The following is a 16,240-nucleotide window of genomic DNA, read 5'->3' on the forward strand; positions in this document are numbered from 1 at the left end:
CAGATGACTTCGGAAAAGGAATCGGAGCTTTAGATTCTAGCTGGCAGGAGGCAGTTCGGGGAGATAAGTCGCCCCGAAGAAGAGGCGGGTTATCAACGGGCGACTAAATCTTCCCGAATCTGAGCATGTGTCTCTGCCCATACAGTGACAGAAGCAGTATAGAATGATAATACTTGTACTTGTTGGGCACTTCTTATATGGCACTAGTAACAAAGATGCCCTGGAAATTAAGTTAAGTTATTGGCAGCTGTGTCCAATGGCATAGGAGGAACAGCCTAATATTAAAGGGCAGTATCACAGAGGGTTATGCATAAACACGGGCAAAGTTCGTCCAAGTCTTGTAGCACATAGGAACCAATAAGCAGTTAACTGGTCTAGTGATGTAAGAAAGATTGACGCAGACCCTGCTAATCCTTGGGGACCGAGGATTCAGCTGCATCTACCTCTGGTGAGGCACAGATTGCACCCTGTCTTAGGTCAAAGCATCTTGGCCCTGGCCAAAACAGGTGTTAGGCAGGGCCAGAAATATGGGTAAGCAGAAGAGGCACGTGCCTAGGGCACAATGTTGTTGGGGGCGACAGGCACGTTCTCTAGTGGGCCTACCCCTAGTTCCCCAAACTTCTCCCCACTTGCTCACCAATGTGTGACGGGTTGGGTAGATGGAAGCCCCTTGCCTTGGGCACCTCAGTGCCTTGGTCCAGCTTAAATGGTTGATTATTAAAGTTATTAGACATGTAGAAATAACTTTTTTTTGTATTATTCCCCTTGCCTGTTGTTGTTGGTCACAATAATTTCACACCATTAAAAGGCATGTAATTATCATCACTTTCTTCACAGATTCAATGGAATATTTGCTTTAAAGACACCTGTCACCCAATAAAATTGTGGGCTAATAGTCGTTTTTTTTAAACTATTGTTTCCACCAACCACAGCCCACACCTCTGGTGGGGAAACAATTTTGGGGTGACAGGTGCCCTTTAACTTATTAACCAGTGCTAATCTTTAAGCCTTTGTTATCAGCTGCAAAATAAAGCTTCCTTCCATATAATTAGAAAAAAATTCGGTACCAATTTTCTGAACTTTGCAATTCTTTACTAACTGAACCCTAATACTGTGTTTTCTTTTCAGATGCCGTGTTTACCAACGGACAGGTTACAGACTATTTATTTGTTGGAAACATAGTTTACACTGTGAGTACACCGACCTTGTAAAGCCTATATTCTCCCTGCTTTAGCTATTCAAGGTTTCTAAAGTCTTGTTATCTTATTGGTATTCGCAGTACGTTGTGGTGACAGTCTGTTTGAAAGCTGGTTTGGAGACCACGGCATGGACAAAGGTAAGTGGCCAATGTTGCTCATTTTTACTTGAAAAGTATAGCGAGATATAACAAGTGTGGCATGTACATTGACATAACTACAATTTAGCATTGTGAGCTGGGCCTCTGATCTATTTTTTATTTTGTACCCTTGTGTTGTTTATTATTTTTTAATTTTTTTTTTAATAATGAAGATGATCATGATTAGTATAATAATTATGTTTCATCAAATTGAGTCTGACCCAGTATGTTGCATATTGGTTGGACAATATTATTGTATGGCACATGCAGTGCAGTGTAGATATAAAGGCTTATTATGGGGTTCATTATTATACAATGGGTACGGCACAATGACAGTGATCCTAAACCACACAATTTTCCTATTTCAGTTCAGTCACCTGGCAGTTTGGGGCAGCATGCTGATGTGGCTGGTATTTTTTGGAGCCTATTCTGCGATCTGGCCAATTATTCCCATTGCTCCTGATATGCTTGGACAGGTAAGTGGCATAATACAGAGGAAAAAAATTATATTGAAGTCTAAAAATGGACGTTCATATACGTATATAAAGAACACAAGACCCATGAATATTCTTTAAATTATATTCTTATAATCAGTGATTAGTGATATCATCAGTTATAATCGGCACTTGTGATCGGCACTAGTGATGTAATTTTTGTTTCCCTGAAACGTGTATTATAATAAATAATGTATCCCCCGCTTGTAAAATATAAGAATATTAGTAGTCACCTCTGACTTCTCTTACCTGTATGAAAGCACTTGGCTTCCAGTCTCATAATCTAATGGAACTCCTTGCTGACTTTAATATTTTATATTTTAAAAGAGGGGTATATTTTTGCCTATACATCTATATGTGTATACATTTATAGAACATGATAAGTTTTAACTGATAGTGGCGAGAGAGGAGGTGGCAAGTGGAGGCATGGGAGGTGGGGAATGGGGGGAAGGGAGGTGGTGAGTGGGGGGGATGGGAGGTGGTGAGTGGGGGGATGGGAGGTGGTGAGTGGGGGGATGGGAGGTGGTGAGTGGGAGGTTGGGAGAGGAGCGGGAGGAGAAGGTGGTGAGTTAGCGGGGAGAGGTGGGAAGCCAGGGGGAGAGAACTACGATTGCAGGGGTTTTCCAGAATCTTGTGACCTGGTTCTTTATACTGTAGCTTATACAACATACACATACTAACTATAGTTTGAAGACCTAAGCCTTCCTTTGTATGCCTTTCACATTCTTACTTTCCTTAAACCCCAATTCCATTTTTATAGTTACCATTTTAAACATACAACACAAATTTAGAACTTGTAGACAACCCATTGGTGGTTTGTCAGTGGTTCCTCCCACTCTGTTACTCGCCAGAAATTTATTGGAAGATGCCAATAGCTGATACAGGAAGGGTGAGGAGAGACAGTCTAAGGAAGAACCTCTTTCCTCCTAAAATGGTTTTACCTTACTTAGGTGACTCTGCTGCACTGTATCCCGGTTGCATGATCTACCTCCGAAGAAGGCTTGGGGGTTAAAGGTAGGGATGCACTGAATCCTTCGCGAAAGATTTGGCCGAATACTGAACCGAATCCAAATCCTAATTTGCATATGCAAATTAGGGGTGGTAAGAGGAGAACATTTCTACTTCCTTGTTTTGTGACAAGTCACGCGATTTCCCTCCCCGCCCCTAATTTGCATATGCAAGTTAGGATTTGGTTCGGCAGGGCAGAAGGATTCGGCCGAATCCGAATTCTGTTGAAAAAGGCCGAATCCTGGCCTAATCCCAAACTGAATCCTGTATTCGGTGCATCCCTAGTTAAAGGAGAACTAAAGCTTTACTAAAGAAGTAGCTATAGATGTTGCACATTATGTTTTGGGTTTCTGAACCAGCCCAAGGCAACCACAGCCCTTTAGCAGTAAAGATCTGTATCTCCAAAGATGCCCCAGTAGCTCCCCATCTTCTTTTCTGCTGATTCACTGCACATGCTCTGTGCTGCTGTCACTTACTGAGTTTAGGGACCCACTCACAATATACAGTAAACATAGAATGGAAATGTCACAATATTAGGCTGATTAGTAATTAATACAGATAATTACTACATGGCAGCACAGAAACCAGTGCAATTAGCATCAGAATTTAATAATCAGCCCTGTAGCATCATCTTATATTACAGACCAACCTCATTTTCTGCTGGATAATTAGTGACGAGCCCTAAGCTTATCTTCTCAACAGCTGCTCAGAGCCCACTGAGCATGTGAGTGTCACAGACACTTTCCAAGATGGTGACCCCCTGTGACAAGTTTGAAGTCCTGGATCATTGCTGCAATTGACAGGCTGAAACTTTAGGCTGGTGCAATAAGTTCAGTATATAAAATATGACATTTTTAGCCATATTCATTTTTAGAGTTTAGTTCTCCTTTAAGTGCCTTTGAAAGTATTTTAGTATATAGACATACACTTGTATATATTTTTATCATGGCTTAAGCATCAGCATCATTATATTTATATTGATTATTGTATTCCTTCCTCTGGTCAACAGGCACAATTCCGCAGCAAAAAGGGTTAAGTGAAACGTCCCTGTAAATATCCTTTTCTTTCCCGCAACTGTAAATCCTCCTGAGAGTGAAGGATAATGGCTTTGCCTCACTACTATCATTTAATTATTTTTTGTATAACCAGTTCATTAATTTTCTCATTTTCCAAATATGATAACACCCTCCATTCAGCAATATCTTTTCAACAGGGATTATTAAAGTCACTTTAATTAGCTTTATGCAAACTGATGTACTTGCGTGAAGTTCATGCTGCTTCTGGCTTGACCAAGCACAATTCCAGGGTAGGCTCCTCATGTAAACATGTTTGGTTATAAACAAAGAACAGCTGCAGAATTTAGCATCATCTGCATGCAGCGCATCCTTTGAAGGGCACTCTTGTATTATTGCATTTAAAGTGGCAGGTTTGGAAAATGGTAACATAGTAACATAGTAAGTTAGGTTGAAAAAAGACAAACACGTCCATCAAGTTCAACCTTTTACGGTAACTGTTTTTAACCTGCTAACTAACTGTAGTTTTGGGCAGTTGGGTTAGTGGTAGTTGACCATGCAACTTCTGGTTAAAGAGTGGGAACAACAGGTTAGAAACAAGTCTGAAGTTGTATGTACAGTATGTCACTTTATTACTGCCCCCTCAACTTTTTACACTATTATTATATTTACAGGGCATGTAAAGGCAAAAAAATAAAATCCCATTTTTACTTTCTTTAATGAAAAAGAACCCTATCTCCAATATACTTTAATTAAAAAATGTGTATCGTTTTTATAAGAAACCTGACTGTATGCAGTGAAATTCTCCCTTCATTTACTGCTGTGGATAGGAATTGTCAGATGGTCCCTAACTGCTGAGCAGGGAAACAATCATACTTATGAACAGCAGGGGGAGCCCCCACCTTACTTCCCAGCAATGCAGAACTCAAGCAGCTTTGTTTATGATCATCCCTAAGCAGCGCAGACCACACTGAGCATGTGCACAGTCTTGGTCTTGCAAAGATGTTTAACAAAGTTACAAGATGGTGACCCCCTGTAGCCAACTTTGAAAGCATAAATTATTTGTTTTATTAGGCTTGTGGTGCAGTAAGTTCATGTTTATGTTTAGTATACAAAATACAGCATTTCTAGCCTTATTCTATTTTAGACTTTACATGTCCTTTAAATATGTGTTATCTGGTAAATCTGGTTTTTGTACTACATAAAACCCTGGCAAAATACTGCCACTAAAGTCCCAGAATTGTTCCAATCCCTACTCATCATGACTTTATCCCACACGCTGACATCATCATCCTGTCCCTAATGGTCATCACCCACCCTCTGATGTCATTCATCCTGCCTTCGAGACTCCATGGTCCAGATTACAAGTGGCAGCCCTACTCTGTAATATTACCATAAAGCAAGACAGGGCCTCTGCTGATTTTCCTGAAAGGAAATAGGAGTCACATGAATACCAAGAAATGCGTCTCCATATTTTATTTTAACAAAGTAATTAAATTTATTTAATAAATCAACCCAACTTGTACAGGTATGGGATTCCTCATAAACCCTAAATCCAAAAAGCTCCAATTATGGGTAGGGCATTTCCAGTAGACTCAATTTTATCTAATTAATTAACATTTTTATAAATGATTTCCTTTTTCTCTCTGTAATAATAAAACATTAGCTTGTACTTGATCCAAACAAAGTTATAATTAATCCTTATTGGAGACAAAACCAGCCTATTGGATGTTCAAATGATTTTGGTAGGCTTAAGGGGCAGGCCACACTGGGCGTTTTGGGGAGATTTGGTCGCCTCGTTTTTGCGGCGACCAATCTCCCCAAACGCCTTCCCTCACTCTGCACCGGCTAAAATGAAAAAAAAAAACGCCAGCGCTAATAACACGCGGAGATTCGTTTTCCGAAGTCGCCCGAAGTTTCAGATGACTTCGGGCATCTTCGGAAAACGAATCGCCGCATGTGATTTGCCCCGGCGTTTTTTTTTTTTTCATTTTAGCGAACGCAGAGTGAGGGAAGGCGTTTGGGGAGATTGGTCACCGCAAAAACAAGGCGATTAGTCGCCAGGCGACCAAATGTCCCCAAAACGCCCAGTGCGGCCTGACCCTAAAGGGGTTGTTCGTCTTCAAATAACTAGTTGTTTTCAGATAGATCACCAGAAATAACAACTTTTTCCAATGACTTTCCCTTTTTCTAATATTGAATTGTAAAGTGTAATTTTTCACCTTCTCAAGCAGCTTTGGGAGGGAAGGGGGGTCATCGACCCTGTAAACTGTTCTAAATGTATACATTTAGTTGATACATTTATTATCTTTGTCCCTGTTGAGCAGAATCCCTGGCTTTCATTACAGGCAGCTGTTAGAATTGATACAATAGTTTCTAATACTGAGAAGCGGCTGAGAAATGGATCAACTAAATGTTGCAAAATTGTAACCTGAATTACAGAGCTATCAGACTCAAGCTCCAGAGACATGAACATTGAATTTTAAATTTATATTTTGGAAAAACAGTAAAAAAATAAATAATGGAAAGTCATTGAAAAAAGTCTTTATTTCTGGGGAACAATCAACTGAAAAAAAACAAAAAAACAACTGAATTGAAAAAAGTGTTTTGAACGTGAACAACCCCTTTAAGTTATGCAGATCCAAATTATGGAAAGCCCTAGACCCTAAGCATTCTGGATAACAGGTCCCATACCTGTACATATAAGCGTCATTGGCTAAACCAAGTGCATAGCTCCGCTAGTGACCTAACAACTCATTGGCCAATAATGCTCTTGTTCTGCCTTTGGGAAAGATCTGCCCTGTGTTAAACCTAGATCAATGAATGATCAGTTTAAATACATGTAGCGATGGGATAATGAGAGCTTTGAAGCAAGTGAACACTAGTAGAGACCGCTCGGCAGCTGCCCTCTGTCAAAATTCCTTGGGACTGAGTGTTTTTATGAAGATATTTGGCACTTCTCATGCCCTTTCTTAGCGGCTCTTGCTATAGGGTATCCTGAGAAGAATGCCTGTATGTGTGTGACTAGTGTGCATACCATGTTTTGTGGGCTTGGACACACTGGCCAGCTGCAAACCTGCTTTATTTCCGGTGCCGAGTGTGTACAAACTGCTCTATAACCCATCCACTTGCTGTCAGGTCTATCAGATGTCACGCAGTTCACGATCTCGAAAAAAAATGCCTTTTAGCAACCTGTTCATGAAAGTCACTTTCCTAGTCGGGGAAGTGGGGGGATATTGTGTATATATTTCTAAGCGGTTGTGGTAGAGTAGGCATAACAAAGCATCATTACCATTGGAATTTGTGCCCTGGGGCTCCAGTACAACATGTGCATCGAAATATCTTTCCAAATGTCTGTCAAACCTTGCGTTTTTTTAAAGGCGCCCTTTGATTTATTGATTTGATGGCATGCGTATACTGCAGAGCTTTGTACAGGGGCTTAAAACTGTCAAACATAGGTAAAAACACTGCTTAATTGAGAAAAAACAGAAATATGTCGAGCTGGGTAACTGAAAAAAATATTAATGGCAACAACACTAAGAATTTGCTTTATCTAACCTGGCTATGGAGCCTTATAACATCCCACCAAGCTCACATTTTTCATGTATTTGTCTTTTACTATATATGGACATCATAATTGTTGGTACAAAACAGTGGATACTGTCACTTAGGAACGATATTGCCATTAATAAAGGACTTGATTGTGTCAGAATTGCAAGTGCATTGCTATGTATTATATACTGGCACATGCTAGTTAAATATACCCTCAACTTCATTTAATGGACCAAAATCTGTGTTAAATCAGGTTTGTACGAGAGAGAGAGAGAAGTAAAAGGTGGATCTCATATGTCTACCATGATATGTGGCAATGTTTATGGCCAGGTTTTTACACTTTAAGACCTTTGTGTACCTTATGTACAATGTGTGGGTACTGGTTATTGCTTCAAGGCTTATGCGCCACTAATTTAAAAGCGCCACATCCAGGATAAAGTTTGGGACTTGGCTAAATCCCAGCACTGGTTTTGAATTTAAATTCTGACAAATTTTCACATTTTCAGGCAAACTGAATCCAACGTCATAATATTATATAATGTTATGGGATCCCCCAGGCCAGCAGTGAAAGGGGGTACTTTACACGACTTAGGAAGGGGCAGCCTTTCCCCCGTAAGTGACATGGCCAAGTGGTTTTCAGGGATCAGCTCTAAAACCATCTCTCCCACCAACCTATTAATTGCTCAGCGCTGGAATTTTCTTTGGGAGCCCAGTTCAGGAAGGTAAGTTGGATAAACGTATACATTTGCACTAGGGTTGTCACCTTTTAACTCCCTTCGGGTCGGGGATTGGGCGATGACGTCATATGGAAATAATGGAGACCCTGGGCAGGGAATGGGGCGGATTGGGTGTGGAATTAGGCCGGGAAATGGGCAGGGAATAGGCAGATTTGTACATTTAATGGGTTACTGTCAGCGGAGAGGGTCAGGGAAAGGAGGGATTATAGAGTGTTCCAAATATATTGGCAATTACATTGCTGGTGAATTCATAATTCCAGCCCTAGCTGTAGCTTGTAATTTCTCAACTGGGCCAGTGAAATACAGGCCGGGTGACTACCATAATTTGCATGCGTGCTGTTTTGGGGGCTTAGGCCTAGAGGTTATTTAGGGTGGATCTCGATACAATGTGCTCTCTGCAGGTGTGGAACCCGCAAGGTTGTTACAATTGGTTACCAGATACTTCCTCACGTGACCTCACTGGGTTGGGTAGCCGACATGACAGGTATCCAATAGGTGGTGTGTGCTAAGTAAAGCTCCCCATAGACACGACGATTCTTCTTGCCGAACGACCGATTTTAGGAAAGCCCGACCAATCCTTCGAAATTATCGTGCGGTTAGTGGGATTCGAACGATCGTACATCTTACGATGTTTTGGCCGACATCTGTCAGGAAATTGATTGGCCAGGTCAACAAAATCTTTGTCGGTCCCATTACAATCTATCTATGTTTGCAGGGCCAAGCAGGCAGCTCCCCTTTGCTTTCCTGGCAAATTGGTCTTTCTAGTTGATGGTAAATTCGTACGATCGTTCTGAGAAGATCGTGGTCTCACGATCAGGATCTGATCTTTTAGAAATCTCAACATCTGTGGCCAGCTTAATAGTGGCAAGTTTCTTTTACTTTTTCTATTATTGTAAGTTATGTTATTTATGTTTATCTAGTAATTAAAGCTATTGCCTTCTTTATCTCAAAACCTGGATGGTGATTGGGAAGAATTCCTGTACTACAAGGTAGCCTTAAGGTGCCCATACACTGAGAGATCCGCTCGTTTGGCAATGTCGCCAAACGAGCGGATCTCCCTCCGATATGCCCACCTTGAGGTGGGCAATATCGGGCTGATCCGATCGTGGGTCCTAGGGCCCAACGATCGGATCCTAACGATGCCTTAACGGGCGGTCGGATCGCGGGACCGCATCAACGAATAGATGCGGCCAGATCTTGATCGGTGAAGCCCGTCGGGGGCCCCTATACACGGGCCAATAAGCTGCCGACACGGTCTGTCGGCAGCTTTTATCGGCCCGTGTATGTCCACCTTTAGGTGGGTTAAATTATGCTACACTGGTGCTGCCAATGTCATGAACTGTGCAAAGGAAATTGGCAAATTTTTGGTAATGCAGTTTTATTGATTGTCTAAATTTGAATATGTTGAAGTTAGGTTTGTTGATTTGGCAAGATCTGTTGTTGAAGGTTGGTGTATTTGTCTAAATTCAAATATTGTGGCTTTTGTTCCTATCTTGTAATTTTGCTTGTGTAGTGCCGGAGATACGGTAAGTAAGTGGGAAAGTGCAGTATCGCCATACATTTCAAAGAAAAGGCCTAATTATACCAAGATTTGGACATTTCCAGAGGAAAAAACAAACAGTATAGGAAGAAACTTCCTGTCTGCAAAAACTTCTATCCTCAGTAGGCCTATTCCATTAAGTATTCCAGAATTTCTTCCAGCGTATGCACAGAAAACTATTGAAGCATATGTTTGTAGGCAGAGAAAATAATTTCCCAGCTCTGCGTTCAATCGTGCCCTTTGTTATCCACCTCAAGAAACTGCCCGGCAGTCACACATTGGTTACTTTGGAAGGAGGTGAAGTTTTTTCTATCACATGTGTTTCCAGGAGATAAGGTAACGGCACAGCCGCAATCTGCAGTGATAACAAGTGACAGATGTGAGCAGATATGTTCAAGCTGGCAAAGCTAAAAACCAAATTCCTGAATGAATAAGCTGTTTTATACATTTCTGTTTTACAGTAGCTGAATATGTATCATTACTGTAACTGGAATCAAACAGATGTGAGGCAGGGCAAGATGTGGGTTTTATACTCCATTGTTCAGAAGCTGTATGTTGTGGTTGGGTTACTTCCAGTTTGTGCACCTCTGCTGTAGCGCCTTCCAAAAGTACACCAGCAGTCACCCCAATATTATCAAGGGCCCTTCCTCTAGTCATGGGATCCGATTGCCTAATTCACTTAAACTTTGTTCAAGAAATGTAATTGCTGTTCAGATGGAGGATTTGGTCAGTATACAGCCATGTTGATGTATAAGGTTTGGGGACATGTATCTGTATAGAGAAGAGTAAAAGAACTGAGAGCTAGCTTGTGCCACCTCAAATTGACCTTAATTGAAACCATCTTTGCCTGCGAATCAGGCGATTTACATTAAAGTCAATGGGAGGTGGTGTGGCCACTTTCCACAACACCTTTGGGGGCATATTTACATAGGGTCGAATGTCGAGGGTTAATTACCCTCGATATTCGACTGCCGAATGTAAATCCTTCGACATCGAAGTCGAAGGATTTAGCGCAAATAGTTTGATCGAACGAAAAATCGTTAGATTGAACGATTAAATCATTCGAATTGTTCGATTCGAAGGATTTTAATCCATCGATAGAACGATTTTTCTTTGACCTAAAAATTGATAGAAAGCCTATGGGGACCTTCCCCATAGGCTAACATGGCACCTCGGTAGGTTTTAGGGGGTCGAAGTTTTTTTAAAGAGACAGTACTTCGACTATCGAATAGTCGAACGATTTTTAGTTCGAATCGTTCGATTCGTAGTCAAAGGTCGAAGTAGCCAATTCGATGGTCGAAGTAGCCAAAAAAACCATTCGAAATTCGAAGTTTTTTTTTATTCTATTCCTTCACTCGAACTAAGTAAATGGGCCCCTAGATGTCTTGGTCGAAAGGTTTTGACTGTTTAATCATGGACCATGTTGGGAAAGATATTTCACAGAAAAATTTTGAATTGCGACAAATTTACAGATAACTTATCTAAGACTTTAGCAAGAAACAAAGGTAGACATACACCCCTTTCAAAGACATTTTTTTAAAAACATTTGGAAAATGTGTCTGCAAATTTGTCACGATTGCAACATGTTTATGGAATTTGTTGTACCCACAGCATTTTCAGTGACATTGTTTCTCTGTATCTGCCATGAAAATGTTGCGCAACAGGCTTGCTAAATTATTTGGCATTTTTGTGGTACAATAAGGGGCCGATTCACTAAGGGTCGAATATCGAGGGTTAATTAACCCTCGATATTCGACTGGGAATTAAAAAGATTTAGCACAGATAGTACGATCGAACAATCAAAGGATTATTCCTTCGATCGAACGATTAAATCCTTCGAATCGTTCGATTCGAAGGATTTTAATCCAACGATCGAAGGAATATCCTTCGATCAAAAAAATTTAGGAAAGCCTATGGGGACCTTCCCCATAGGCTAACATTGACTTCGGTAGCTTTTAGATGGCGAACTAGGGGGTCGAAGTTTTTTTTAAAGAGACAGTACTTCGACTATCGAATGGTCGAATAGTCTAACGATTTTTAGTTCGAATCCTTCGATTCGAAGTAGTAGTCGAAGGTCGAAGTAGCCCATTCGATGGTTGAAGTATCCCAAAAAACACTTCGAAATTCGAAGTTTTTTTACTTCGAATCCTTCACTCGAAGTTAGGGAATCAGCCCCTAAGACTTTTGAAAATTCAAAATCAGTGGTGTAAATTGACAGCGCCAGCCCCCTAACAGCCACCCCTACTGTGCCCAAGACCTGATGGCACTGGTCCACTGACACTTGTTTGCATTGGGCAGGGATGTTTGAGGTTGGAGGGGGAACAGACTACTATACAGTGCCCCCCCCCAACAATCTCAGGGTCTGCCATGTTGTTGTTTCACCATAACAACTGCTGCTGTGGATTTGTCGTGCTTATAAAACGTTCAATATTTGGTAGGGATGCACCGAATCCACTATTTTGGATTAGGCCGAACCCCGAATCCTTCACGAAAGATTTGGCTAATTACCGAACTGAATCCTAATTTGCATATGCAAGTTAGGGGTGGGAAGGGAAAAACATTTTTTACTTCCTTGTTTTGTGACAAAAAGGCACTCGATTTCCCTCCCTGTCCCTAATTTGCATATGCAAATTAGGATTCGGATTCGGTTCAGCCTGGCAGAAGGATTTGGCCGAATCCAAATCCTGCTGAAAAAGGCCGAATCCCGAACCGAATCCTGGATTCGTTGCATCCCTACTATTTGGATAATTACACCTTTAGAATTGCACTACCAACACTTGCATGGACTTCCCCTGTGTTCACATGGAACACAAACACCAATAAATCTACAAATCCAGATTTTTTTCCCTCTAGATATGTTAAGAAGGCAAGTGTGTTCCTGTTAATCTATCAAATCAATCTCATGAACGTTTCTCTTGTCAGTCAATTGAGTGCATATTCTGTTTCTCCTGGGGCAAATCAAACCATGTGTTTGGTGTTCCTTTCCCTTTCACATTGAATCCCAGGCTATGTTTTCACAAAGCTAAACAGCTTTTTCCTTCAGGCGGAATGAAAGTGTTACAATTGCATGTCTCAGATTTTCTACTTCTAAAAGGAAAAATCCAATTACCAGTGTGAGAAACACTAGCATGTCATTTCAGCCCTAACTCATAGTTATATTCCGGAACTCCAGGTACTTGTTTTAAAGTGGTTTTGTTATGTATCTGAGTTACTTTGACCTCTCTGCAGTGTAAAGGTGCAGATCCGCCTTGATGCAATGCTCAGCCACCATACACAACTCGATGATTGACTGCAGTTCTTTCTCTGCTCTTTTCATTTTAAACTAACGTAAGCATGGGAGCCTATCAGCTCTTCTCAGGGTTGACATTTAATCATTGTTAAAGCTATAGGACTCTTTAATGTTACAATGCGTCTTACATGTCAGTGTTACCTTTAAACCAGCAATCCCCAATCAGTGACTTGTGAGGAACATGTTGCTCACCATCTCCTTGGATACTGCTCCCAGTGTCCTTAAACCAGGTGCTTATTTTTGAATTCCTGGCTTCAAAGCAAAATTTGGTTGAATAAAAACCAGGCGAACAGCCAAAAAGGGCCTCTTGTAGGCTGGCAGTCCATAGATGGCTACCAAGTTGTCAATCACATCCATTTTTGGCACCCACAGGAACTTTTTTCATGCTTGTGGTGCTCATGGATGAAAAAGATTGGGGACCCCTGTTCTAAACTTTGCACTCATGTGCACACAAAGAAATTGTTCTGACATAAAACACAAAACAAATTTTGCACAAAACAAATTTTGTATCTGCTCATATAATGCAAAATTTGCACAGATCTGACTACCACAGTTTGGGGGGGAAAACTTTAGGGGTGATTTTTTTGATCCCCTGTGGCACAAGTGCTTGCTTAGCAAGCATTCCCCCCCCCCCCAGAGAAAGCTGAGCTCTGCTTCTTTTCAATCTTTCTCGAGTAGCAGAGTACAGTGTTCGGAGCACAGACAAGCCCTGTCAATACCATCTGCCATAGACCTCTTCCTAACTTGTGCATCTGAATGGGTTAGATGGTTGTAGAGGAAACACCCCTGCCAGTCCCTCTTGGATAGAGCACTGCCAAACATAGGCAGTGCTCTATTAAAGGGGTTTGCTGCTCCAAAATGGAGCACAGAACACTGTGGCCATTCTTCAAAAGAACATTGTAGTGTGCAAGCCACAAAAAAATGGCTGATTGAGGCCTTTTTTATTTGCAGTTTGCAGGGCAGCGTAGATGACCCCCACTTGTACACATGGCCTAAAAAAGATGAATGGTAACATTTTAAAAACACTAAATTGTGGTATTACTGTTGTGCCCATCATACTATGCCGATATGGATTTAAAGGTGCTAAGCAGGGGTATGACATACATATATATTTTTTTAAGTGTGGGTTTTATTTTTTTAAATTTGGATGTCCTCCTTATGTACTACTTGTGGTGCAAGTTTTTCTTACTGTACTTGTGTATTTTTGCGCTTTGTTCTTATGCGTGCAGGCATAAAGCCTTCTTTTCCGAGAATCCCCGCTCCAAAGAATTTCAGATCCCATGAATATATATTAAGACAAACATTTGTAGACAATAATGAGTGTAATATAGTGCGGCAGTTCATCATCAGCTATGATTAAGTGCAGGGGCACGTTTGGATGATGGTTTGTGTTCTGTGCACGAGTTTATGGTTATTTATGCAGACAGTCCAATAGAGAGTCAGTGAAACACCTTGAGATTTTGAAACTAACATAATTGCAATCAAAAATTTTTATAAATTCCCAGTGAGAAGAATAAGTAAGTTTGTTTAAAAAATGTTTCTCTATTTGGTTTGCTAGAATTTTCAGATCACAAGACAGAGGGGCTTATTTAATTAAGTGCAAATTTTCACCTGATTTTTATTTTTGTGTCGAACTGTATTTTTGTGGCTTCATTGCATGTTAAACTAAAATCGTAATAATTATAAATGTAATGTATGATATGTAGCTGGCATAAATGGTTTGCATAATCACACCACCTTTATAGTAGTATTTTACCAACTGGGCCTGGCATAATTGCTTTAGGCAAAAAAAACTTTTCTCCCGGACAGCCCGGTTTTTGGAAGGGCTGTCTGGGTGAAAACTGCCTGTCCGGATTTCCAAAGTAGGAGGTCACAATGGGTCAGATTCAGTTCAGAGAGAAGAAAAGTTAATCTCATTGTTTATTACATGAAAACTCACAAAATTCAATTCGAAGAGAATAAACTTTTCTCCTAATTCACTTTCTTTTTTTTACCCATAGAACTCTGCTGTCAAGCTAAGTGGGACCCTTTTTATGTTACCTGGAGTGCCACAGTTTTATGCCACTCACCACATTTTAGAACGTTGGTATTAAGATAATTTTCGCAGTGTAAAGCCTATTCACTACCCAAAATAACTGCTGCTCATGGTCCAGGGAACCATATCCTATATATACATGATTCATTACTATTTGCCAAAGTCATCACTTGAGTGGCACCATAACTAATCAATAGCCCAGGGATTACGGGGCCTAAACACACTACCGTGAGGCTGGTATCAAGTCGTAGGAAAATGCTAGTACAGGTATGGGATCTGTTATCCAGGTTTTACAGATAAAGGGTCTTTCTGTTATTTGGATCTCCGTAAATAAAAGTTTGAATCCCGGAGCTGTGGTGTCCCCAAAATCCAGCAATCAGGTAGGCTCTCCTCCGCCCTTGTAAAACACTCTTCAAATATTAATTGCTGTATCCCTCAAAAACCAAAGTTTATCGAGGGGGAGATAACAAATAATAATATAGTGTAGTACTTATAAAATTCAAATTTCACCCTTGTTATTTATGACTCTATATCAATAGTGCATTTGTTAACCACTTTATACTTTCTTTGTGAAAATTATTTAACACAACAATCAGTGATTGAATATAATACACTTTATAACCGTGAATTCATAAAAGCCCAACAATTGGCATTAAAGGAAAACTATACCCCCAAAATGAATACTTAAAGCGATTCTGACACGTTCCTATAAAAATCATAGGAACGTGTCAGTATGAAGAAAATGCTGCACATAAAATATTTCCTGCAAAGTCCCCCCCGCAAATCCGCCCCCAGCCCTGCGCACCTTTCTCAGCCGAATCGGTTCCTGCATTGACTGATCTTCCGGGTTGCTTCACTGATGCACGGCTGGGGGCGGAGCGATCCTTCCATAGGCTGAAGTCCAGTTGTGATATGTAATCGGCCAATGGAAGGATCGCGCCACCCCCAGCCCTGCGTCAGTGAAGCAACCCGGAAGATGTAGGAAACAGTTGAAGAGATTTAGTCAGCATTTCAATTCAGTTGAAGAGATCTTTTAGGTGGGTCGGAGGGTCGGGTGAGTGCGGGTTTGCTGGGCTGGGGCGGCTTTGCGGGGGGGCTTTGATGGGAAATATTTTGTGTGCAGCATTTTCTTCATACTGACACGTTCCTATGATTTTTATAGGAACTTGTCAGTATCACTTTAAGCAACATACGGCCGAACGCTCGAATTACCCGCGATATAGCCACGCAGTTTAG

The 16,240-nt window shown here is 40.9% G+C and overlaps 1 protein-coding gene across 2 annotated transcripts in view; it reads left to right on the forward strand.

Annotated features, from left to right (window-relative positions):
• The window catches only part of LOC108707568 (phospholipid-transporting ATPase IB), a 425,456-nt gene that overhangs the window by 309,105 nt on the left and 100,111 nt on the right, over positions 1 to 16,240 (forward strand). For both annotated transcript variants that reach the window (XM_018245563.2, XM_041582662.1), the window contains exons 31-33: positions 1,129 to 1,190; positions 1,280 to 1,336; positions 1,705 to 1,812. In XM_018245563.2, coding sequence (XP_018101052.2) covers positions 1,129 to 1,190; positions 1,280 to 1,336; positions 1,705 to 1,812 — 227 coding nt within the window. The remainder of the gene's footprint in view (positions 1 to 1,128; positions 1,191 to 1,279; positions 1,337 to 1,704; positions 1,813 to 16,240) is intronic.

This window comes from Xenopus laevis, chromosome 2L (assembly GCF_017654675.1).
Source record: "Xenopus laevis strain J_2021 chromosome 2L, Xenopus_laevis_v10.1, whole genome shotgun sequence".
NCBI lineage: Eukaryota > Metazoa > Chordata > Amphibia > Anura > Pipidae > Xenopus > Xenopus laevis.